General features: G+C 40.8%; 1 protein-coding gene across 2 annotated transcripts in view; it reads left to right on the top strand.

The window, feature by feature from the left end:
- Positions 1-26,329, top strand: part of LOC308066867 (uncharacterized protein) — a 49,605-nt gene that overhangs the window by 9,909 nt on the left and 13,367 nt on the right. Inside the window, exon 3 of one of the 2 annotated variants that reach the window (XR_013929347.1) lies at positions 121-4,048. Coding sequence is in view for 1 of the 2 variants with exons in the window: in XM_080394750.1 (XP_080250876.1) it covers positions 121-926 (806 nt within the window). In the remaining variant the exon portion in view is untranslated. Of the gene's footprint in view, positions 1-120; positions 23,247-26,329 lie in introns of those variants that run through there. The other variant, XM_080394750.1, reaches the window with a different exon arrangement.

Below are 26,329 nucleotides of genomic sequence, written 5' to 3'. Positions count from 1 at the left end.
CGGCCGCTGCTCTGCTGCCCCTTTGCACAGGGCTGGGGTCCGCGGGGTCCAGCCCCGCAGCGCGGGGTGCTCGCCCCCCCGGTGCCGGCAGGGAAAGCACTGACCCTCGTCCCTTTCTAGTGACCGTCGACTTCAGGAATCGGCGAGGGGGCCGCCTTTCCCCTCGGTCTGAAACACTCGACCTTCTCCTTTCCTTCCCTCGCCCGCCCCCCCGCAGCCTTTCCCCGCATCGCAAGCGGCGGGGCCGGGCAGCCGGGCCGGGGGGTGCGCTCGGCTCTTCCTCACAAGGGCGCCTGCAGCCGTCAGGGCAGGGCAGCGGGAGGAGGAGGAGGAGGAAGGCGATCACCGGGGGGGACACCTTTCCCGGAGTAGGCGGCGTGCAGTCGCAGAGAGTGGCTGCAAGCCGCAACCCCTGGGCGACCTGTCAGCCCCCCCGGGCCCCGGCTCCCCGCCTCGCCTCCCGCCAGAGTCAACACGGAGCTGCGATCCATTTGGGCGATTTAGTTAAAATAAATAAACCGGCGAAGATTCACTGGCGAGCGATGCATCATCGACCCGGAGGTTTATTAAGAGGCTTGTTACAGCCGCCGCTTCAGCCCCGGCTCCGCTACAGCCCCTTCTCCGCCGGGGGCGGGGGGCGGGTGGGTGCTGCCGCAGCCCGGCTCACCCCGGTCCCCTCACACCCCCCGGCCGGGCAGCCGCTCCCTTCCCAGCCCCGGGTCCACGGGAGGGGGGTAGCCCACCGACGGCTGCCGCAGAGCACTGTTCCTCATTTCCCTGCATATCGGGGAGGGGGGGAGGGTCGGGTCGGGAGACATTGTTGTCAGTGGCGATTGTTAACCCAAATAATAATAATAAAGAAAAATCGTTACAGCTGGGTGCTGGCTGAATATGGCAATTACTATTATTGCCAATCACGATTATAAATAATTATCCTGAAAGCATGGAGGGTTCAGCTGCCAAGGTGTTTTGAATAATCGCTTCAGAATGAACAGGAAAACATTGGGTTCACACACAGGGACGACCGCAGACTTTCAAGTTGTAGCCGTCTGCGAGGGAGACTTTACCGGGGTAAGCTCTAGTTTACTTTCAAAGCTTCAGTTTGTCACTTGGGAACAGCTCAGGTGTTATTCCACTCCCGCGCCATCCTGCACGGAGGCCTGCCCTCACTGCCGTGCTGTGCTCCTCTGCCCAGGTCCCTGGGCACACCCTGTGGCCAAGAACCTTCTCAAGGCCGTGGTGCACGGTGCTCGGGTCCCTCCATCTTAGCTAAAACCCAAGCAAGCACATTGTGAGGGGTAACGTGGTCCCAAACTGAACCTCTACTTGCCCTATGTATGTTGCGCGACTCCACGCGGGCCCTCTCATTTTAGCTATTTGAAATGATGTGTAACTAGGAGGAGGTCACAGGTGACTGGCAAGTTCAACCCACTTAGCTCAATTATCCAAGTTTCATTTCCAAATTGTGTTCAATTTGATCTTCCTGCCTCCCTCCAAATTATCTTAGAGGGAAAAAAAATACCAAATGAAAGCAGACAATTTAAGCCAAATTCTGTATACCATTATTTATATGCAAAATCATTTTTGTGATATATACTTCCCTTAATGGTTATGGGATGCCAGATCTTTCCAAGCGGATTTACAAACTGAGCCATCAAATTATTTCAAAGGCCGGCCTATTAGGGGCAAAAATAATTAGGAATTTTCAGAAGCTTTGTAAAAAAATAAGTTTCTGAATGTTGTCTCTTTAAATTTTACTTAGTTTTGTTTTTAATTTAAGCCTGGAGGCACAGTAGAGAGATACGCAGAGTCTAATAAGGAGTTTGGAAAATAATGCACTGTAATCCAGAGCCGAGCTATTTCTCCATAAAATATGGATAAGGAATCAATTCATAAGCGCAAATATCTACTAGGACTGAGTTTTAACATAACATTTCACATGAGCATTCTTCTATGCATTATTAAGGAGATAACAAAAGTGCTCCAAGTCAAGCTTTATACAGTCACATCTGGAAATGCTCTTTTCTGTCTAATTTTCATTTTTTCCCTCGAAAAAATGTTTGAAGAAAAACTAGTCTGTTCTCTTGTATATTAACTGTTACCATCAGCTTTTAATCAGCAACATGTATAGTCAGATTTACAGAATCCATTCCATGTTGCCCCTTTTAGAGAACAGTAAAATGAAGATAGTATCTTTATTCATTTATAGAATCTGATGTTAAAACCAAAACCACACACAAATAGCCTATACATTGCCTTATGCATATAGACAGGCATGTAGATACATAGACACAACACACATACATGGAAACAAGTCATGACCATGTGATGGAAAACCCAGTAAAAACTATCCGTGCGTTTCACCAGATCCTAAATCAGACATCATCAGATAAGAAGCAGTCTAGGGAGAACTAGTTTAAAATCAGACACAGCTAATTCCTGAATGTATCGGAACCTTAGCACACTTTGCTGTATGATGGTTCATAGCTGTTGGTTTTACAGAAAGCTCTTCAGGCTTTTCAGTCAAATAAAGCATTACCACTAAGCAATGAAGGGTTAATAAACTCCCCACAGGTTGCAAAGAGTTGATACAGGTTTGGGTTGTGGGTTTTTTTGCTAATGTATAATTTAATGGAATTATATTCTGAGGACAAAGATAAAAAAATGTCTCTAAGATCTACTACCACTGTGTTTTTTTTAAAAATAAATATTATATTTTTCCTTTGAATGGAAAGGCAAGCAAAGTATTTTCCAAACAGAAACAGCAAAGATTATTTAGAAGAAAAACCATAAGCTATTTTTTAAATACTCTGGAGTTTTCTGAACAACTCTGATGTACTCACATTCTTATCACAACTATTTTCTTTTTACTATTGTAAGTGGATATTCAAGCTAAATTGATGCTTTATGTATATCCTGTCTCAATTTGTATTACACTATTCTCTGTAAGGAGATAATTTGAAAAAAAAATACAAAAAAGAAGAAGCGATACCACTGACAACAATTTACTTAAATTCACAAACCTTGAAATTGATGCATCTCCTATCAATCATAGTCAGAAGCCACAGTAAAACACATCCAACATTTGTATATCAAAACTGGGACTAAAAAAACACCCTGTTTTGTTCAATTTAAATGTCCTTCAACATGTTGTCATTTAACATGCTGATATTACTGGGGATTTTTACTGTGGGTTAGCTTTCTTTTGTCAAACATATGCAAGACAGTAACCTTGCAAAATTAAAGTGCATGCCATTCTACTGCACAGATGTTTGTTCTCACTCAGTTACAGACAATGAAATACTTATTAAATAATAATAAGGAGATATTGACTTCTCTATTCTGTCGATATGAAGATCTGTTGATCTGTGAGGTTAATATTGATGAGGCAGAGTGAGGTAAACGTTTCATCACAAGGGCAAATAAATCCCCATACTGGCATAAAAAATAACCCCCCCAACTTTGTACGTACACAGAAATTAATCCTTTCTGTATTTACTGGGTATATGAGTGCCAGTTCAACCTATCAGCATGCTCAAGCTAATGCTGAAGTAAATCCTTGACACTACTTTCAGGAAACATATTCCAAAAATGTCTATCATAGGTATTTAAAACTAAGCTCAAATGATGCCAGGCACTTAGGGTCTTTAGTCATGCCGCATGTTCTGTTGCAAATGGCACATTTCCTTTAAGTATTACTGGAAGGCTCTACACTTCACATACAACCTCAATATTCTTCATGTTAAGGGGATTTCTGTTTGAGCTGGAGAAATGCTTTCCCCCCCCCCCCCCTTCTTTAATAGGATGAGCTGTCAAAATATTATTTTTATTTGTTGTCTCATCAAGACGTCACTGAAAGTTCCCTCTCTTTACCCTCTGCCACAGAACACAATAGTGTACACACTTTGAACAATGCAAAGAGCCATTTAACTTGATGGGTCTGGCAGAAGAAGCTACTTTCTTGTTCATTATTATCTTTAGATTTTCCTTCAGTTTGTTTAAGGGAAGCTCGGAGCTGCTCTTTTTAGAAGAATATTCCATCAGTCAGGTAGGTCTTGTACTTTGACAGCATTATTTCAGCATGTTATTTTTAATGTATGGTACTTACACATGTAAGCAATCTGTATAACTTGCTTCTGGGCTTTTGAATAGAAATTAGAAAGATGTGACCAAACATGTAAGACAGTAAGAGGCCGTACAGTTTCAGATACAAGCTCCAGAAGGTTCACTTGTCAATTTTGCTCTTTTGATTATTAATTATGGCCTTGATTCTGCTATTAGATTTGCAGGGGCAGAACACACACGCAAAGCAGCTCTCCCCATAGTATGACTGTTGACAAGGGAGGAGCTCAGTTCCGCAGAGCTTACAGTAAGGCAGTGACCCCAAAATCAAAACTACTTCAGCTGCCCCTGCCACAGATTGCAGCCTGGCTTCCAGGGCAGAAGAACCCTTCCCACAGCCTCCTCCCTCTTGTGTGTCTGTAGCAGAACTGTTGTGCCTCAGCAGGGAAAGCTGGGTGAGCACTTGGTGCTTTATCTGCATCACTGTGACATCTTGTTGGTAGGACAGTGCACAAACCCCCACATTATTGCTATTTGTGCTGCTTCTGTTTTAAAGGCATGAGGCTGTCTGTCTGCTGCTCCTTCCAGGGGTCACGTAGGCGTCCAATACCTTTTATTTTGTTGTTCGTTCAATGAGATGGCTTTTGTCTGAGAAAGGTAACAAAAATTTGACCTCATGCTTCTTGTCCTTTTCATGTCCTTCTTCCTGGTGTGTGCTCAGCAGAACACTGTAGCTGGTTTTTTTTTGTGCCTCAGGCCACAGTGCTGTTTGAAGACTCCTGTCTCTGCAAGTTCTTGCCTTCACCCAAATTTCTGTTAAAGGCAGTGGGATTCTGTGTGCTTGTGTTCTGCCATGCTGGCTGCTTTTTACTGTTTTAAAGATATTTTTATCCTTCTGTATCTTGAGAAACAATCATCTGAAGTATTTCCCAGTTTCTGCATAATGGTAGCCAGATGGCAGAATCTGTGGGAGCAATGTTTTGGTTCATGGATACCTTGTTTTCTACCACTTGGTTGGATGTTTTTTTAAAAAAAATCCTTCTAATGCACATGTCAGGTAAACCTGGTAAGAAAATCACAAGAAAAAGAAACTTTCCAAACTTTCTAACTCATGCTGAGATTTTCTTAAAGTTTGCTAACATTTTCAAAGAAACATTTAGGCAATTTAGAGGCACAGATTTTGGTAACCTCAAGACTCTGGGGCAGGGCTCCATATGTACAGATGTAACAACTAGACTAGGGTCTTGTGCTCCAAAACATCTTTGTATGTATGTATCTGAATGTATTTATATGAAACAACATTAGTTTCTCAGATATTGGGTATGCAAAAGAATCTAGCAAATAAGTTGAATACTTTTAGTGATAAGTATAATTGAGAAATATTATCATATGACACTATTACAGTGCATTCCTTTGCAAGTGTAAGGTGTATTCTCTGTGAAGTGCACCTTAATACACAGAGTACATTTTTCTCTGCAGTTTCCAGGCTGGAGATTTTGTATCTGTGTTTCTTACATGGCAATAAAGATGCTGATGGAACAATTGTTCTGCTAGTGAGTTAAGCTGAATAAGAGAAAAAATCTGTAATAACTAGGGGGCTCCTTAGAGATAAGGGTTCCTTAGGCAAATAGATTGCAAGAGAAAGAATAGGCAGCAAACTGTGTAAACTGAGCGCAGATAATTCCCGTGCTGTGAAACCCCTTCTGCCTTAAGAACACTAGGAATGAAAAGGTTACAAGAAAGAAGGTAATAAAAATATCAAAAGAAACCAAATAGAAATAGGTTTCTTTGCAAGTAGAGAAGCCACTTTCTAATATGGTGGCCTTACATACAAGTACATTTGTCTTCCAGACCCTCTGCTGTTGATTAGAATTCTGATGCCACTGGAGGGGTTACAATTTTGTTGAGTTTCTGGATCTCAATTGCACTGTCAAGGGGTCATTCTTTCTGGTAATAAGGTAGCTAGTGGCCCCTGGGAGAGAAGGAAAACAATTGACTCTTGAAAGTAGAAACACATACTGAAGTCTAGAGTAGATTTCTGGCAGTGGACCAGGTCTTTTCTCATAGCATTTGTCATTGTAGCAATGAAAAAATTGTGGGAGTTCTACAGGCGGCCAAAAAAGGAAAACAGAGCACAACAACAACAGCAAAAGAGCTAGATGTAATTTATTTTGGGATTATATTTAAGAGCAGGTTGTTTTTTTGTTTGTCACACTGTTGGTTCACTTGTTAAAGATGTGGATCCCATTAGATAGAAATATGTTGCTTATTTTAAAGCAAATGATTATCAAATGACTACACTTCAAAACATTTTTTTTCTTTAATTTGAAGTGAAGTCATTTGAGTTTGAAACATATGCCTTTGCTAAATGCAGAATATTTTGTTGCCAAAACCAGACAACTTCATTTTGAGTCCACTGCTTGCAAGCATTGTTGATCCTGGATGTCACTGACAATATGAGTCTTGGCATTAAGTCTTTACAGAGGTCAGTAGTAAAGTTTCACTTATTACCACTAGGCTTTTTTTTATTATTGTTAATTCTACCAGGTCAAAATGGTCTCACCATATAATCATACTCAACCAGAACAAATGGCATAGTGCGTTTGACTGGCTTTGCAAATATTATCCCACTTTGTAGAACTGGATAAGTCTCGCTTCTTAAAAATAATTTATCCCAAGATCTGCACGTAAAGGTTTTCCACATCTTTCTGAATACTGGCTTTGTTATTTCGCAGACTATGTTACCAAGCTGTTTTTCTTTGTTGTAGTATAAGCATGCATACATGTGTATGTATACCACCACACAAACACATCACTGGCACTATATGTAATTTGACATATGATTTATATTATACTTGCCAGATTTCAAAGTGGATTTCAAATTTATTACAAGCCCCAGTATTGCAGCTGATACACATGGATTCAACCCATCATTTAATTGAAGTACCCAAGATAGAACTGTAGCAGCTTGAGGCTTCCTCTGTTGTCAATGGAGAAAGGCAACACGCCCAGAGATGCACTCCTCTGAAGGTGCTTACCTTTCTTCACTGGCTATAGAGCAAGTCTAGAGCAAATCTAGTCCTCGTTTAGAATAAATAACTGAAGCAGACTGCAAGGAATCTTTGCCAAAACGTGCAGACAAAGTGCTGTATCTTCTGCTGTAACCTATGGATTCTGGGATGAAAAAGATCTTTCAATTTAGGATCTAAAATGCCTCGTATAGATAATTGTGTGTGAAGTCTTACGCAGAAGAAAAGTGAATGAAGCATGGGATTCATCTTTTTTAGTTTTAGTTGTCTGGAAGCTGGACATCTGGCCTGTACTGGTCAACTTCTTTTACTCCATAGTCCACTCATTTAACTCATTTGTCTTAGAATTAGATTAAATATGCTGAGGAGGAGGACTCTGAGACAAATGTATGGTAGGTAAGATATGATAGGTGGGAGCACATTCATTACAGAATGAATTTAGATGCCTAAATTAGGAGAGGTGACTTTTGGCTTAGGATTTCAGGTGCTTAAGATACCTTTTAGACAGCTAAAGTGAAGTGAAATGAAATTAAATTTTTGCTAAGGGATTTGTGTGACAGCATGCAGAGAAGGCATTTGCAGATTTAGGGTAAAAAAATAGTCCTACTGTTGCCTGGTAAAATCCTGACAACCCCTTGCCTTGTTGCATTAGGTAAAATGGGAAGAACAAAGAACATATTGAAGAAGCTCTAATCTCACACCACAGAGAGAACCATGCAAGAGGGAAGGGTGTTACTCCTTAAGTAGTATTAGAGAGGCTAGTTATAAAAATGACTTTTCCTTGTGCCCTATCTGAGTGCAGGGAAATTAGTAATAGGTATTTTCACTTCAACTTCTTCCCTGCCTGCCCCCCGCCCCCCCCCCCCCCCCCCCCCCCCGGAAATAGCAGTAGTTTTGTGTATACGTTTCCATATCCAAAAGTGTGTCAGGTTTACCTTTTTTATCTCTTCCCCAGCACAGCTCATGGAAACTAATTTTCATACAACTATATTGTCTCCTGTTTTATTCCCTCATAAAAGTAAATTTAAAAAAGCTCTAGTGTGATTAAAATAACTAATCTTCATTCATTCTAAAGACCTTTCCTCTGCTATTTTTTTAGTTAAGACTAATTGCTATGTCTGATGTTACACTTCTCCTAAGGGTGAACTTCTGTCTTGACCAGATTCTTTTAACTGGACTTTGTACGGATTTATAATTAAATTTATAATTTAGGATCCTAGAATGCACCGTTTGCTTAAATAATAGGCATGTTACTTTCAGATCTTTTAATTTAGAGCATCTGTTTTTGAAGGAGCTGAAAGCATATTTACCCATTAAGTAAAAATTCTCCACAGGTAGTATTAAAAACAATATCTTGCTGTCCAGAATAATGCAATAACAGAAAACAAAAATCAAATGCTAAGGTTAGCCATAAGATAAACTAACTGGTGATGTGCTCTATTGTAAGCTGAAGCTCTGTCAGGTTGTCAAGAGGAATTAGTTCTTAAGCAAGGTATTTATAGAAACATAAGACTGAAAGGCACCACCAGGGTCACAGAATCATTGTAATAGAAGCAAATTTGTTAAATAACATTCCCACATGATTCTATGAAAATCTTCCCCCTAGCTTCTCTGGAACTCCCTGCTGGTCCATTTTTACTGTAAAGCTGGCATTCAGCTTTTTCTGACTGTAGGATCAAGATTTACTGACCAGACACTGAAGCAATTTAATACCTCTAGGTGCATCGGTTCTCCCTGACCTACATCCTACTTCTAGTTCGTGACTGACTGAGCAAAGAAAGGTGAATACTTACTCTTCCTTTCTGAAAATCAAGAATCATATCAGAAATAATTAAAATCCTTCCCAGATACTGCAGCTAATCAAGAAATGCCTTGTGGTAGGATAAATACAACATAACTACAGCACAGATACACGTTCAATGGACATAGTTTAAAAGCTGAGAGCAAGGTCTGGTCTGCTGTCCTTATCTCCTGTAACGGTGCTTTCAAGACTTTCGAGCAGCTGGTGTCCAGATAATTTAGAGATTTGCAGACAGAATTGCATACAGAAGTGAAGAGGAATTGCAAAGGCCTGAGCAACTGAGGTCTGTGGTGATTCATCCTATTCACAAGGCAGGCAGCTGTTTTCAGCAGAATCTGCAGCTTTTGGGTGGACTTACTGGGACAGTATCCTTCCTTCTGCAAAGCTGTTAAAGTGAGTGGAATTACGTACGGGATGAACTTGGCTCTTTAGGTGTGGGAGAAACCATTTCCAGTACTGACATATGGATATTAGCACTTCTTTATGCAGGGCTTACAGACAGGCTTTAGGAATGTTTACAAGGTGGGAAGGACAATGAAAAAACATGTAAAATCATTTCACCCTGATTCATCTTTGGAAGGAACTCCGCATGTGGATCACTCTCTTCCCAGTTGGCTGTGTCTGCCAGAGCCCTTTCTTCCAGTCCTGAACCTCATAGCCCTCCTACACCAAGGAATTTGGGCTCTGTCCAACGGAGGGCTGGGATGAACTTATACATTTCCTCCACACTCCCACATGCTTCTCATCTTGGGGACTAAGGATAACGCTGCTGAAAAGTGCATGTGAACCAAGTAAGAAGTTCTGAAGAGCTGGTGTGAAATAGGGCTCCAGCAAATCTTCCTCCCATTATCCATAAATACTGCGGGCATTGCCCTGACTCTAGGAGCCAAAGCCCTCATTTCTTTCCTGGCAATCAAAGGATGGCAACTGTACCCCACCTGCAGAAGAACTTTCAGGAATCTAAGCCATTTGCTTTCAGCAGCCACTGTGCCTCTATCCAGGAAGATAATACTTGTCTCCCAACTATATTTAAATTAAAATAATGAATTGGACCAAGCACTGTATTTTTATACCCAGTGGGCCAGCTGCCTTTCAAGGCTGCAGACTTGAAGAGTGAGAGCAGTTACCCAGCTAGCTGAACCAACACCTTTCTTTCAAGGATGCAGCAGTGCAAACAATCCACCCGGCGGACACTGGCCAATAGAGCAGCAGACCATGAGGTAGCACTGCTTCCTAGGTACACCTCCTTTAACAGTCATCTGCTTCTTTTGTCCTGGGTTCTCTGAGTTCCAGAAGGCTGTTGTAGCGGTGAGGAGGTGGTACCTAAGCTTGTTTTACACTGTCCGTCTTTATAAATGTGGGGGGTTTAGCCATTTCGGTAGTGTGCTCTCATATATACAAGAAGAGGGTGTGGGAAGCTACCAACTGTTATTGATACAAAGGGACAGTGTCAGTCTTCAATCAAAAGTGAGTTTAGCTTTGATATAAAGGTGCAAACTGTTCCACTTTACTTTGCAGCAGAATTTAGCCAGACATTCTCAGAATTTTGTCATGATTAGTCACAGTGCATGAGGCACAGAAAACATCTGGATATATGAGAACAATTGCAAACCAGTATTCTCTTCTAGCATTCGTATGTTTCTGCTGCTACTTCAGTTAATGATTTTCTGCTAATGCATCTTTAGCTACTGATGCCAATACCTGTTCAGGAAAGACAGGTAACTGCTTGGTTTGAATCTTGGAAATGAAATATCAAGATTGAAATCAGCATGAAAGTGCTTCATTTAATTGTACGTATGCCTAAATATGTTACAGAAAATGGGTAACAAGAGGTGGTATTTCTGAAACAGCACTGAGGAGCTTGTGATCTGAGTGATCACCTGCGAGTTAGGGCTCAGAGGTTTTATGTTTTGCTTTGCTACTGACAACTGAATGAATTTGGCTACATCATTAGCCACTTTTTACACAAATCGTCCCTTAAATGACACTAATCATTATAGTCTTCACACGGTTCCTTGCTGAAACTTAATTCATTAATGTTCATGAGATACAATGAAACAGACAAAATGTATTAGGTGTGTGAAACCTGTACACCGGCTGCTGTACTATAGCAATTCTGCACAGAACTTTTAAGAGAGAAGTAAACTGCATTTCACACGCTATGTTGATTCTGAAAACACTCCAAAAGCCAACTCAGGTAAGAGCAGACCCTAGGTTTATTTACATTTATATACAGACACCTACATATAGATAGGTGCGCTGGAAGTAACAGCCCCATGTATGGTTATACTAACCACCCCCATTAAGAGAGAAAGATGAGAAGGGACAGAATTGTGTTTGACAGTGCAAAAATGCTCACTCATGACTTTTATTTCCCTTCAAAACAGTTCATCAATGTAAAAATTTCACCCTTGCAATTCAGCCAAGGTCACCGAGACCCTCTGTGATGTGCTGAGCAAGACCAACTCGTAGAAGCCAACAGTGCTTGAGGCAGCTTTACTTTATGCATAAAACATGTAAAAAATTAATGTAAGTTACAGCTTCAGGAAGTGATAGTGGATGGTAGGAATAACTCCATTGCCTTTAAGCTGGCAGGACATGGAGCTTATTCAGATAACTCCTGTTCTATTCTCTTTGTCCCTGCTTTCCTACATTCCCTACACGCTTTCCCACTTCTGTCCTCATGTAGGCCTCTTCCTGGAAACAGAAAGTTGTTGAAGACACTAAAAATTCTGAAGAAGAATTTAATTAATCTAATTTTAATTAAGAATAAGAAAACCTTTGAGATGCATACGGTGTAAGTAGCAGCAAAAACATAATATTCACTTTACACTAAAAGCAACAGAAGTTGGAACCCAGAAGAGAAACACATCTTGCAGATGGCAGCAATGGCACCCTAGAATTTCCCCTGAATATATTTATACTTTTCATATCCCCCTGTTCTATCTTGATAGTCTCAAGTTCTACATCTCCTTTCTCAGAGATAGTTTATATCCACTTTCAAGCAGCATGTAGGGACTACGGATTTTTTTTTCAGTCTGATAGGAAGAACCTGTATGGCATCTCTTCTTTTCTACTGTTGCTTTTTTTACCTCCAGATGTTCAACTGCCTATGAGAGTACTCAAGGAAACATAGTTATGCTGTATTCCAATATTGAATCAGTTTAATTGAAAAAATAACATGATGTGTACAGTAAGGGAATTTTAAATTAACTCCCTAGCATATTCATGGTTAAATACAATGGATTTGTTTTCTAATAGGATATAACACACTGCTCCTAAATGATTCTTACTAAAAACAAGCAGTGAACTCCCTGAGTATTGCAGGGAGCCAAGCACACATCACAGGGTGGACCATGTAGGAGGGAGGACAGTGGGCTGCACTGTCACCCACTGCAGCCCCATCCCAGTCATTCTGCACTTTCAGCAACGGTGAAGTTCATACACTCGTGGAAACATGCATTAGCAAGAACAACCCGATCTTATGCACTAACTTGTCATGCCTGATTGATGTTTAGTACTAGCTGGAGTTACATGGCAGTAAAACCTCTTCTGTGCTAAGCCCATCAATGCACATGTAGACACAGTGGAAGCTTATCGCAAAGCTCCTGGAGCTACTGCCACCGCATTCGTTGTTCTGCTTATACAGCACAGAATCAGGCCGATAAATACCTGGACAGGACAGATGTAAATTTGATGGATGAAGTACTGTTTTCTCTTAATAATCTGGATTGAAATGTTAAATTTTCCTCTGCATTTATCACATGCTTTTCTAGCGTGTGTTGGCAATAGGCTCCCTCATCTTCCTGAATGGCTGTAAACAGCTGTCAGGTTCACAGCATCCGGGGGGTACAAGGCTTCGTGCATCGTTATTATTGAAACCAAGTCTGCTACTTCCTGTTTTTTAACCTTAAAGATTTAATCAAGGAGAAGGGTCTATTTCTCCTAGTTCACGAGGTTCCTAAGCTACTGTACTGGAAAAAGTTTTATGAGGTGCTTCTCCTGTTCCTATGCTTTTCCCCCCAAAAACGCTTGATTAGCCACTCAGAGAAATGTCGGTGTAGATAGCTCTTTGCTCTGTCTGAGCAGGGTTTTTTCTTATGGACTTCCCTTACTCTTAGTTACTGTAGGAGGCTTTGGGCCCGATTCTTTAAAACCCTAACCAAGGGACAACCTCTCCCTAGTAATAACAGTGCAGTTAATGAGGCAATTAACGTGACTCTGCAGCTCTCAGCAGACGGTGATACTCATGCAGGCCTTAGTTCTTATGGAGAAGATCTGTTACAAGGAAATTTCATTTCTCCCTGCAGCAGCAATAAATAGTTTGGAAGTGCAGCAGGCAATTGGCTTTAAAAGTCAAGAGGAAAGCCCACCCAGGCTTCCTGCTGCCGGGCAGCTTTCAGTGGATGTGAAGCACATCACTCTAATGTAAGCACAGCCTGCAGGTTGCTAGGTGGCAAACGCCCATCAGCTGTGTTCTGGGGTTTGGTTGCAGCAGGCATGTGCTTTGGTGTATGACCCCTGATTGCTTTTGCTTCTACAAAGACATCTCAAGTGGTGTTCTTGGTTGGGACTTGAGCAAACTGTTTGGATAAGCTGCTCTTGTAGTAAGCTAGAGAAGTTACCTGGGCTGGTCTGGAGAAAATCTCTTAACTACTGTGTTACTCGTGGAAATAGAAATTCATGGACTGCATGGGGCTGCAGTTGGAGCATTCACCAGATCATGATAAGGCAAGGAAATATCTGTGTGGGGTAAATCAAAAAGGCTTCTCCATTTCTTACTTCGTTTAAAATGTATGTTTATATGCTGAAAATGAACTTGCTTTGCTGTTGCTAATGTGCTCCTTCTGTCTTTGAATTAAGAAGTCCCATTGAAAGGGCTTGACTCAGAGCATATTGCTGTATCTTGTTGATGCCTTCAGCTCTGTTTTTTCTGAAGTTTGTAGAAACAATAAACCAGGAATCAGGCTATGGCTTGTGATTTGCAATTCTAACAAAGCTTGGTGGGCACTGTTCACAACTTTTTTTCTGTGGCTGTGGTTATTTGGTGACTGCTTCCAGCTTATGATTTTTAATGGATGTTTTCAAGTATCCCAGTGCCACTTTTCTTTCTAAAGAACAACTTGCACTCCTAGAATGATCAACAAATCCTTTTGTTTAAATAGAAATCTAGTACAATTTGTCACAAGACATAAAATCATATATCCTATTTGTATTAACAAGGCACTGCCTCTGTTTCTGGTGTACATTAAGTATAGTGCTTTAGAGATCAATGAGCTTTATATTTATGAAATTAGTAAATGTATATATTGTGTATGCTTGGTGCTTGGAGGTTACATGGAAGATATCTGCTCACCCATTTTGAAGATAGGAGGGAAATAAAATGATTGGAAATGACGGAAGACTTCCAGTAACTTGGCTTTGGAATGGACTTGATATTCTGGTTGGAGATGAAATATGTTCTCACTTCCAGGCCTGTGAGACTTTTTTTTTTTTTTTTGTGGCTTTCTATAATGCCAGTACTTAAATTAAAAATTATTCTTTGAGATCTAGTGAAAGCAAGCTTGTTGGTTTTGGCTACCAGAATCTGTAATAATGTCGCTCATTCCCATTAATGTCCTTCTTCACATTAAATCCTACACGGTGTTATTGATGCTGCAGTCCATTTTTGTGGAAAGCTTTTGAACAGAATTTTTCCAATAGATATGTTTACAGTCCCAAAGAATATTCAGATGCTCTGTTGTACTGTTGCATGCATTTAGTTTTCAGTTTCCAGTTGCATCCAAGTAAAACATCTACACATTTCTCTGGCAAAACCATCTTGCAGTTCCTGAGTAGTGTCTGGATGCATCTGTTGCCCTAGTTTATTTGGGTCTTTCATAAAGATGGCAAGACTGTGTTTTCTTCTGAAGTCCCACAGTTTGCTCGACTTTTTTTTTTTTTTTTCTGACTTTTTTTTTCTTCTCCTTTCTTCATTCTGTGCAAAATAACCTTTGCAGGATGATTTTCTGCTAAAGATGACTGATCATCCACCTGGGCAATTGTCCAGATTGCCTGAGTATGGAAGTTTATTAGTTCCCATGGGTAGAAATTTTGTTTTGGATTCTACAGTGTGAAAGAACAGGTCCTACCTGGATGTTATATGGTTTTATTTGGTTTGGGTAACTTAAAGGCAAGGGAAATCCAAGATTTATTAGTGTGTCTGTAACCATGAAGTTTCCATAGCACGTGACTGTGGTCTGTCTGCCACATCCACGTGCTTGTCACAAAGCAACTGAACTTGCCATCCCCAGGTGAACTGGTCAAAGGTTGTTATAGTAAGCAGGAACTTGTTTTGCTTCGGTGTGCCTTTTTGGTTGTTAAAGTGCTCACATACTGCTTAATATTTTTCAAAGCACATGCTGAGCACTTATGGAAATGTGACCCTTTTACTCTCTCAAGTTAGGCAACTAAAACCTGAAGTATATCCTTCTGTGTTACTATTGAAAATCTGGCCATTCGTTTTCAATTGCTTTTGTGCTTCATTTCTAGGGCTAGTTATAGATGTGCCAAATATAGGCCAGTGCAAGAGATTCTGGAAAGTCTCTGACAGCAACTTAATGGGAGGTTTGAATGCTTGCATCTAAAAATTAGGCTGCTCAGTTAAGCTTCTCAGATAGGTGGATAGATAGATTGCTTCAGGCAGCCAAGTTTGAAAAGCTTGTCCTACTTCTCTGCTTTTGGAAACACCAGTGTAAAAATGGCCTGCGTCAGGTAGCCAAACACATCGCTGCCTCAGAGCTGTACACTGCTCATTCTGTGAGCTGGTGGTGTGGTTGCTGCAAGGGTTTCACGTAAATATCTGGTGCAATTGATCTGGTGGTGTGAATGGGATAGACATTTTCTTAGACAGCGGTCAAGTGCCTTCCTTGATTATTGCTGCTGGTGGGAATAATTGTATTCAAAGGAGCAAATGCAGGAAGGTGGTCCTGCTTTTGCCACACTGCCCGGTCGTATATGGGGAAGCATCTGCAATAGCTTTTCATTCCTCTCTTGCTTGCATTTAACTCTGAGATCATTGAGGGGTTTTGGCTTGTAAATCAACTGCTCTGGAGGCTGTTATTGCTACCTGACTCTTTCACTTAGTGGCATCAAAGTCTGGTGTAACACAACCTGGCCAGTTGCATTCCCTTACCAGAATCTTGTGTTGGTGCTTGTATAACTCCTGCTCCTACAGAGTAGGTACAGATACCTACTGTAGTGCATGGTAGCAGCCTCAAGTAGTAAACCACTGAAGCAGTATGTTTACGTGGGAAACAGTATTATATGGAAAGGAAAGCTGTGCGTAGCTGCGGATAACTCCTCCTACCAGAAAGCTAGTAGGATTAATGACCAGACATCAGAGAGCTCTGTGACAGTCATAACTATAATTTTTATGATCAGAACTAAACTTACTGAAATTGCACTAAAATATTCTAATCTTACTTTGCTGCTGTGTTTTTTTTTTTTTTTTTTTTTTACACGCAACAGTTACTATTTATCTTTTCTGGGCTATATGTTTGTCCTAAATGCATCTCGAAACAACAGTTTAAGAGACTTGGCCATAAAAATAACTATGGTTCTTCTTGTCTGAAAGAAAAAAAAAAATACATAAACGAGGATGTTGCTGCATCACTATGCCTTTTTTTGTTACTCAAAAGTTTTTGGTGGGCTTGTTTTTATAATTACCTTGGTCTGAAAATCTGAGTTGTTTCTGAAATGGCATTTTGGGGAGAGTCAGGAGAAGTGATTAAAGCTTATCAGGTTTCTGTGGTAGCTTAAACTAAGTCAGCTGATAATTATAAAGTGAGATAAAAATTAAAGCCGTGAGAATGAAACCTTACATTGAGCAAGGCAACTCAGGGAAAAGCCCAATCCCCATCAAATACCAAGGAGGATTGCTCTACACCAAGGAAGGATTACACAAATTGCTCAGAACTTCTAGCAAAGCCATTTCTGTGGAAATAGAGTAACATCCTGCAAAGTTTACTGCCAGGTAACCCGGCAGCCAGCTAAATACACAATTTTGGACACCTCTTCTGCCTGTTGTTTTAAGATCCCAGGCACAAGAAAGGAATAGGGAATGAATACTCATACATATTTTCTTTCTGCTGGCTTGCTTGCCTTGCTTACCCCAGGACACAGAATGTTATTTGTGGGAAGCTGGCGGTTCTTCATGCAGGAAGACCGTTAGGAGAAGGGGCACTAAGAGGACCACTGCGCTCACCATTGCTAATGTGGAGGATGCTTGTGCACTGCGCAGCCAGAGGTATTTCATGCATCTGTAGGGATGAGAAAGAGTTATACTGCTGAACTGCTGAACTCCTTGGGAGACAACTAGTTTGCAGAGATAAATTGCTGTTCTAAACTGTAGTAAGAATTCAGATCAGTAGACTTCTTTTTTACTGGTATGTGAACTCAGAGGGGCTTTCTTTATGCTTGGGTTTTTTTTAGTCAAAAAGGGGCAAAAAGAAATGGAAGAAACCCCCACAAAATAGGACTCTTCACAAACACAGAAAATGAGCACATACATATTCTACTTCTTTCCCTGTGCCCCCCCCCGCCTCCCTGTGCTGGGGTGTCCCCCCAGCAGCACGTGTTAAGGCATTCGCAAAGCTACGCTTTAGAGTCTTTCTGAACTCTATTGTACATTAGTCTCTGCACCCATAAATTGACTCTAGGGTCATCCAGGGGATAATTTAACTGTAAATACAGGGTTGCACTAATATGTCTGTTGGCCCTCACTCATCCATTTGAATTGGCAGAAGTCCAGCTGGAATAGAGGAGAGAAGCTGTTTAAAGGACCCGTTCTTCATGATGTTACATTATCATATCTTGTGTTGTACTTCCCAAAGTAAAGTCTAGAATGGGATCGGTGTAACGGAGTAGACCTCTTTCAGTGGTGGGGAAGTGGATACTGGCTTTATATTAGGATGTAGTGTGTAGGGCAGAGTGTGGCCCAGGCTCTGGCCAAAGGAGATTACAGATGCAAAGAAAGTAGTAATTTTTATGAAGGCTGCTCAGTCACACATAACACTTACAGTCAAACTGTTGTGCCATTTTATTTTTATGAGTCATTTAAAGGAAACATATACTTATCTCCAGTTTAAAGATATGAAGGAGAAAGTAATTTGCTAACAACTGTTTTGGGTTATTTGCAGGGACAAGATAAGAAATAAAGAGTAATTGTATTTTGACCCATAAATAACTCCAGCTTTCAGATGTCTCTTGTACTTTCTGAATCTGTAAAGGAATTTCATTATGGGCAGAAGAATGATTATTTTTTGTAATCTGTCTGTAAAATGAATAGGACACCTACTTTATCAGTTTTCACAGCGAGGAAAAAAAAAAAAATTCAGAATGTTTGCCAGTGAAGTTATCTTGTGTGACAGAGCCTAACTCTGCCAAGACTCTAGTTTGATTGTTTTAGGGTTTTTAAACACACGTTTAGACAAAAGTGTGTATACTTGCTCATGTTTTTATTTAATTAAAGGGAAAAATTGTGTTCATGAAGGCTCAGGACTTGACCTTTTTTTTTTTTTAATTCTAGATTCCAGTGGTTCAGGCATCTGTATAACAGGCTTGTCTGTGCTATACTGCAGAGAAACCTTCCTCTTTGACCTACTGGGTGTTTCTCTTCTGAGGGAGGAAAGGAATTCTTTCCATGTTAAAAGAGTTCAGTCTCCTCCTGTCACTGATTGCCTCTGTTGCTTAGTTGAGCCCAATTATATGCAATGGCTTTTCAAGAGTTCAGCTGTGAAGAAGGCATGTGTGCAAATGATATCAATAAAATAGCAGGATTTGCATACACAGGAGCAGCACACATGCTACCGCTTTGAAGATTTACTGTGTAAGGTACACTTACTGTTCCGTAGGACATCTGTTGACACTGCCACTTTTATACTCCTTCTGCTTAGTTCTCCTGGTTGCCATAGGCATAGGCGAAAGAAAATAGCAATGCTAACTGTTCATGCAGGAGTAATAACAGCCCTTAACAGAAGAAGAGTAATTACCTTTGGTTTCTCCCTGCTCTAAAACCTAATAAAATAGAGACTGGTGGCTACATAGTTGATGCATACAGAAGTCCTGTTGCTTTTACTAAAGCTGAGGCTAGTTACGTGAAACGTCCTTTGCTCACAAGCTGAATTTGCATCTTAATTTTGAAAAAAATCCATTACTGATGGGTAGATTTCCTGAGTACATTTGACAGCTTTCAAGCTAGCGGCATTTGGTAAGGCCTTTTAAAGTTATAGGAGATTTATAGCTAAAGAGATTACATAGCAGTGGGTTCAGATCCAATCCCTTTCCCCCAGCTCCTGCGCTGGGTAACAATGACAGGAGCTGTCTGTATACCAGAAGGAACAGTTTAAGAGGGGTGGCTGCTTTTGGCAATAGAAGCCCCCGTTAGCAGCCGGAAGCATTGGTGCTGAAAAGCAATCGCTGGTGTCAAGAACTTTCCTAGCTAAGCACTGCAGCTGGTGGCAATAAATAGCATTCTAATAAAGGAGGATGTTCAACTCATGACATAAGCGAATACTGTTTCAACCACAAAAAGTAATTTATGGCTCTGCATATGTCTGAAATGGATTTTTTCCAATACATTTTAAAATAAAAATGATAAGATTTCAATGGAGGGAAAGATCTGCATTTTAAATCAAAATGAAATTGAAAGATCAATGAAAAGTGTACTGCTTTTTTAAGTACGCAATGATACATAACATCTTAAGGATGTGCACTGTCACAAAGCACAATTACCTTCATTCCTAAAAATGAAAGATGCTGTTTTCTGACTGTAAATGTTCTCTATATTGCATCAAGCCTAATAACTTCCCGTGTCCGTGATAATCCCCCTCCAACATTTAGACAGAACCATCATCATCTTCTCTCATAAGAATGCCAATGATCAAGCAGAAAGTAGCAAATAACAATATGCTTGAATTGCATAAACATAATAATTCCCAATAAAAAATCGGCTCCAGCCTCAATGAAGAGCAAAAAAAGAGGATTGGGTAATGAAGTCATTAGGTTCATTAGACCTGTTAACATATCGAGTCCACTACAGTAAATAAGGTATTAGTTTATTTGAACATATGCTGCTGCTCTTTGTTCTACATTCTGTTTATGCCACGTGTGATTTCTCTTACATAATTATTGTGAAACATAGCACATGATACATACTGTGTCATCTCCCACTAGGATGAGCAGTGTGTGTGTGATACAGGGAGAAACTGTCCCTTGAGCTTGTTTCTGCTGGTTGGTTTAGGGTTTTGTTTGGCTGCATGGAAGAGAAGGTAGTTTTGTTTTTTGTTGACAGCCTGTGCTCAATGTAACTGAATGGATGGGTTGTCCTGAAAGGCATTTTATACAGGAGCTTGTTTTGAATCACGAGGGTTGAATGTGCAAGCACACAAAATGAGTAACTGGTTAAGTGTTACTCAAGATCAAAATCCTTTGTACTGGCATGCAAAGCATAGTGTACATATTTGCAGTTCCTTAAGGAAATATGTCTTTTGTATTAGTCTTTTACATGTGTTTATTAATTTTCCAGTTTTGCTTTTGGAAGAAACAGGCTTGCCTGTTCAAGAGATGGCTGATGCCCATTTATCAGTGGTACAGCTCTGTGCTCAAGCTGCCTCTAATCCCTGCTCCCTCTCCCTCCCCCTGCAGATAGTTTTTGCTGTCATCTAGGAGTTAAAGAGCCAGATTCTCAGCTGGTGCACATCAGCACTGCTATCCTGAAATAAATAGGCATAACTTCACTGGAGTCACTGAAACCTAAGCTCAGACTCGTGGGTTTTTCTGTCCTTGAGTGCAGTGCTTTAAGGCTTATGATACACACTTCTGTGATACTTTGTTATGGTATAAACAAACACCATGCTTCTGATTCAAATTATAATCTCATTCACCCAGAAACCAATAGAGCTCTGCTTATTTATCCCAGCTGAGAAGATAGCCCAAAGGCTTTTCATGTTGTATGATTAAGTCATGGGCTGTGATTCCAATGCCCCCCCCTCCCCCAAACAAGGAGGCAACCCCACTACTGCTGGTGCAATTACTTAGATGTGAAACAGTTGTTCATAGAGTTTTGAATTCAAATCAGTGCCACTATCTTTATTCTGTAGTGAAGTGATGTGTCTGTTAAGGCTTTAGTTGGTTCTGAAAAAAAGCAAGAGTCTGAATTCAGCTATCGGTATGAAGAGTTGGGCAGAAATTTGAGGGTAATGAAAGGATGGAACACCTACCAAAAATGTTGAATTGAATATTTCCTGTAAACTGTGTGTGTAGCCACAACACTCTTTGATTCTCAGTCGCATTTAAACTTGGGATGGAATCCAGCTGCAAAGCCTGGATCTAGATCTGAATTTCCACTAGTTCAAGGTTGTTGTGATCAGTGGAGTTTATTTGGTTCCGTATCTAATTTAAATGCAGAACTTTTAAGGTAACTTCAATCAGATGTTCTTGGGATCCACTAGAATAATAGTGCAATAAAAGCTGAAATTAAACATATCTGGTATTGTGTAGGGATTTTATTAGTAGTCCAGTTTAAGGTTAAAATAGTGCTTTCATGCAGTCAGCCTATGTTAATAAAGCTGGGGAGTTTGCAAATGATTTAAAATCATGGCTTACACATTTTTCCAAAGCAAAAGAAGAGAAGCACAGAAAGTTCATCTGAATTCTTAAGGCACTGCATGTGGTGAACATTAGTTTTCCCCTTTTTTTTTTTGTTTGTTTTTTTTTGTTAAGGTTAGCTAATGCTTTCTTTTTCTTCACAAATACTGTACTGGTAACTGAAGATATTTTCCACATGTGTACAACATCAGGGATAGCAACATCAATGATACAAGGACCTTCTTTAGGTGTGGTGCGTAGTAGCAAGGAAACATAACCGTGTATGTATTCAGATCTCCATGGTGGCATGTTCTTCCAAAACTGCAAATCACTGCAGATGAAGGAACGTGGCCTGACAAGAATTGGGAACTGGAGAAAGAAAAGAATGCAGTATTTACTTAAAATCAAAACAAAACTTGAAACAAAGAACCCAGTTGTTGCTTCTAAGTCTAAACTGTGATATTTCATTCAATATGCTTGCCGTCATGGTCAAAATCAGCCATAGGAATGGGATAGCTGTCAACTGTCACAATTTTTGCCAACAAGAAATAAGAAAACCCAGTGTTCCCCTTATTCTCCTTTGTATCAGTTTTCCTCTGCTCAGCCAGGTTAGTGGTTAGCTGGGGAATGTCAGCAGTGATAATTCGGATAAAAACGGTCTCCTGTTTTTGGCTGGTGAGAAGGCGTTTGATGAGAAACTTCCAGGTAAAGGAGGGGAAAGCTGAGAGGTAAACCAGTGTCCCCAGGCTGCCTAGGGGACTGTGGGCTGCCAGTGGGGTGCTGCTCTTGGTAGTGCTGCAGCGCCCTGCCGGCCGTGGTGGGCTGGCCTCCCACTGCCCGGCGTGCAGCCAGCGGGCTGGGGACCCGAGGCTGCCTCCTGCCTGGAGGTGATCCTCAGTGCCCTGGCAAAGCACCTTCACTCAGGGCGGAGAAGTGGGGAAACAGAACGATTTCTCGATTGATGACAGCCCATCTGTGAAAGCAGTCCAGGACCCTTTAAATACTTCTAAAGTGACCGGGGTGGCTGCAGCTTTTGCACGCCTTGGTTTTTGGGCAGGGGGTCAGCTTGGTGTGGGTGGCTGCTGAGGGAAGCTGGCAAGGTTCTGCTGCCTGGGCCACCTAACTGCAGTTTACCTGGGGTAAATGTTCTTAGTGAGCTGGCTGTGCTGTTCTGCTTTTATGAAAGGGCATGCTTCTCAGAAGTCGGACTAGATGTGACCTCTGACCCAAGCAGGGGGGGTCTCCGGCAGTTTAAGAATGGGATAAATCTGCTCCCTAAATAAGCACAAGCTTGTGTCTTTCCTACCAGAGCTGAAGCACCTGGTACATAGGACTGCACCATTCCAAACTGATAATCACCTGTCATCTATTGCCTGTTTGATCATCATGTTTTAAGGCTTGAAGCCCATTGCTTTTTCCTCTTTACTCCCTTCTTCTGCCTCAAAACTTTGCAGGAGATGACCTACTGCTTTGCAACATAACAGCCTGTCACTTGTAGCCCTCAGCTCCTCCGATTTCCCCCATTCTGGTGATTTGCTATGGGTTTTTGTGGTGTTAGACCTGCTTATAGTTGTGTAAAAAAGCAAATGGGATATGCAGATTTTAGATCCTTTAAATAATCACATAATACCCACAGATGCAGCGATGACTTGAGTGGTCTCCTCTCCACTTTCCCCCATCAACTAAAAATTGCCAGCACTAAGAGACCCAAAATCAAAAAAAGAAAAGAGCCCCGAGAAGCACTCTGGCTACTATTGTTTTGGTTTTGTGCTCTTTCTTCAAGTTACCTCAAAGAAAAGGCACTGAGGTCTCTTAAATGTGTACATCAGGTGCTTGCAGCACTGAATCTTTGTGTATCTTGCTTAAGAGAAAAATGACAGCTGATGGATAAATCTTTCTAAAGAGGTCTTGAAACAGCCATATTTTTTTGAACACTTAGATAGTGAGGCTACGTTTTGCTTAACTCTTTTGTAAGAAATTAAACTATTAATCACTTCTGTTACATAATTTTTTTGCCTCCTTCCCAATAGTTTTCATTTCTTGTTTGCATTTTAGTAACATGGAGTAAGGATCTCAAGCTTTTTGGGTAGAAGGCTGTATCTTTAAGAACCCAAACTTCAGAGGACTTGCCAAATCTTGCATCAAATATGAAACTCACAGAAAGAGCATTAAAAAAATATTTAAACCTAGCGATTAATTTCTTACCATCTGGAAGACCACAAACAGTGACAAAAGCATCTAAAAACTTCATATGCCATTAATAGGCTGACTGCTTCAATACAGAATATTAGGCTGCTCATAGGAACAGATTAATGTATAACCAGTCATGACTGGCCTTTCAAACATATCAGAATAGACAATCCTGTACATAATGGGGAATCTCTATATTATGATTGATGTCCAAGATTCATGATGTTATAAACTATTGGTTATGTTGTTTTGACAATGGAAGAATTAATGAATGAGATTTGCCTGCAGTGACGAACTATATCATAAAGAAACATTAATAAAGATAAAACATTTGGAAATTCTCTACAAAAAATAACACTTTTGCTCTTTTCACAAGGAACAAAAGAAGCCAGAAACATGACAGATTTCATCAAGAGAGCTGTTCACAGATTAAAAGTAGGTCTGATTTTTGTTTTGCTGTGCTAGACTTCACTTCTCAAACCACAGAAGAGTGAGGCAAGTGTTTTCAAGCTTATATAGTGTGGTGGTTTCTTTTTTTTTTTTTTGCTAATCCTGTTATATCATACAGGAATTGTTTGTGCCTGGGTGAGTTCTTCTGTTCAGCCTTCTGGTGTACTCATAAAATGCCACGTAGGATCCACTGTGATCTTAATTCTGTCTGTTAAACCAGCAAGGCCTACTCATGTAATGAGTTATGGCGATAATTCAGGGAATTGGGGGCGTTCGGCACCACAGAGAATTTGCAATCGTGTATGGCAGCTCGAAAGGTTTAAAAACTGCAAAAAAATGCACAGAACAGTAGGAGCTGAGACTCAAGATCCTCTGAATACTGAAGGAAATGGGTTGCTCTATAAAAGGGTACTTCTGGTCCCAGTGGCGGTCATGGAGGGTGACTCAATGCAAACCATGGAACCCCCCATTTCCGAGTACCTAAATGCCTTACTTAGCTTAATTTTTGGAGTGCTTGGCACTTCCTGGGTGAACTTTCCCTATGAACTTAGGCTGTGCCAAATCACTAGATTATTTACCTCATGGTTTGAATGCAAACAAACAAACAAAAAAGTCTGGCAAGGCATGATAGAGAAATACTGGGTTTAAAGTTAACATCTCATAATGGAGGGGAACTTGGAAGTGTGTAATTGTATATATTAGCATCAACCAAAAAGGCATGGCAAGAAGATTGGGCTCTTGTGTTCATGTTTACTTCATCTTTAGCTGGTGCAAATTCCATACCGGTATTAAGGGTATTTTTTACCTACCTATCTTTCATCCTTTTTTTGGATGCTACCTTTCCTGCTAAGCTTCTCTAGAGTAAGGTATACAAACCAGTTTAGCTGGGCTGTGCCACTGAAGAAGCCTATAGAAAATGGTTGTCCCGTTTAGAGTTAGGGAAAGAGAGATGATTAGATTCCTTAAACTCTTTATTGAGTCTTTCCACTTAATTTTTGTAATGTAAAAATTATACACTGGTTACAGAAACATCTGTTTCATCTGAAACATTAGGTAGCTCAGCATGTGAAGAAAGGCTTCTCTGTACTGCCAGTGAGATGAAAAGTCAATCTATTTGTCTTCTCTTTTGTTAGATTTTGAGTCTCTGCTATTCTAATCTTAAAGGTTAGATTCAAAAGGAATTAATTTAGATGCATAAACTTGGAACATCATTCTTGCAGATCCTGGTTCAAGCAGCTCATTTCCCAGGTGTCCAGGGCAAACTAGACCTCAGGTTTTGACCCCAGAATTCCCCACAAGCCTGAAGTTCTGCTCCCCGCACCCTGGAGCACTTTCACCTTGTCACCTTGTTCAGGCTTTTTTTCCTGGGTAGGATCCAGAAGTTGGGGAAACTTCTCTATCGGGTTTCAACTGTATGTTAATCTAAAAGCAAACCTACATATGGTAAGTCAATCAATCTCTACTTAAAGTGGAGTGATAGCAACTTTTTTCTTTACAGAACACATGGGAGGAGAGTGAGTTGCTGTCCCCCCTCTTATACAATTGCATTTTGCTAAGTGCATTAATATGTATTTAGTTTTCTCCTTCATATGAGATTTAGATTGACTGAAGAAATAACTGAAATAGTACTGTGATGCTTGTTCTTTTTCCCACTTTCTGGCCCATGAAACTTGAGTTCTTTCTGCATCAGAATGACTGTGACAGATGAGAGTGGAGACTGTCAATTGTGCCTACAAGTTTGGACACCCACTTGTGCCTTTCTGAGCCCGAGAAGGTGCTGTAACCACCTGCCTTTCCATGCAAGTGCACTGAGAGAGGGATTTATGTCTGGAAGACACAGAAGTACTTTGGAAGAGTTCTCTACATTTGTTTATTGGGAAAGCATTTGTAGGCACTTAAATTTAAGGCTTTGGTTTGTGAGTAGGTGGAGACGCTGCTATGTCTTAATGAAGACTCCTGCTTCAGGGGCAAAAAGGAATTTGCACGCAGTTCTCCCCAGTGGGTTCCTGCTGCAGTAGTTGTGTTGACCTTCAGGTGGCTGCTCAGCCCGAAGGTGGTCCCCATTGCACCTTCTGGGGTGGATAGCCCCTTCAGTGATGACATGGGGAGCTGAGGCCCCTAAATAAGCATTTCATATTTCTTTCCTTGGAACAGTTGAGATGCACAACAT

This window comes from Falco punctatus (assembly GCF_963210335.1).
Source record: "Falco punctatus genome assembly, chromosome: 7".
Classification (NCBI taxonomy): Eukaryota; Metazoa; Chordata; class Aves; order Falconiformes; family Falconidae; genus Falco; species Falco punctatus.
This window is presented reverse-complemented; position numbering and strand designations above follow the sequence as displayed.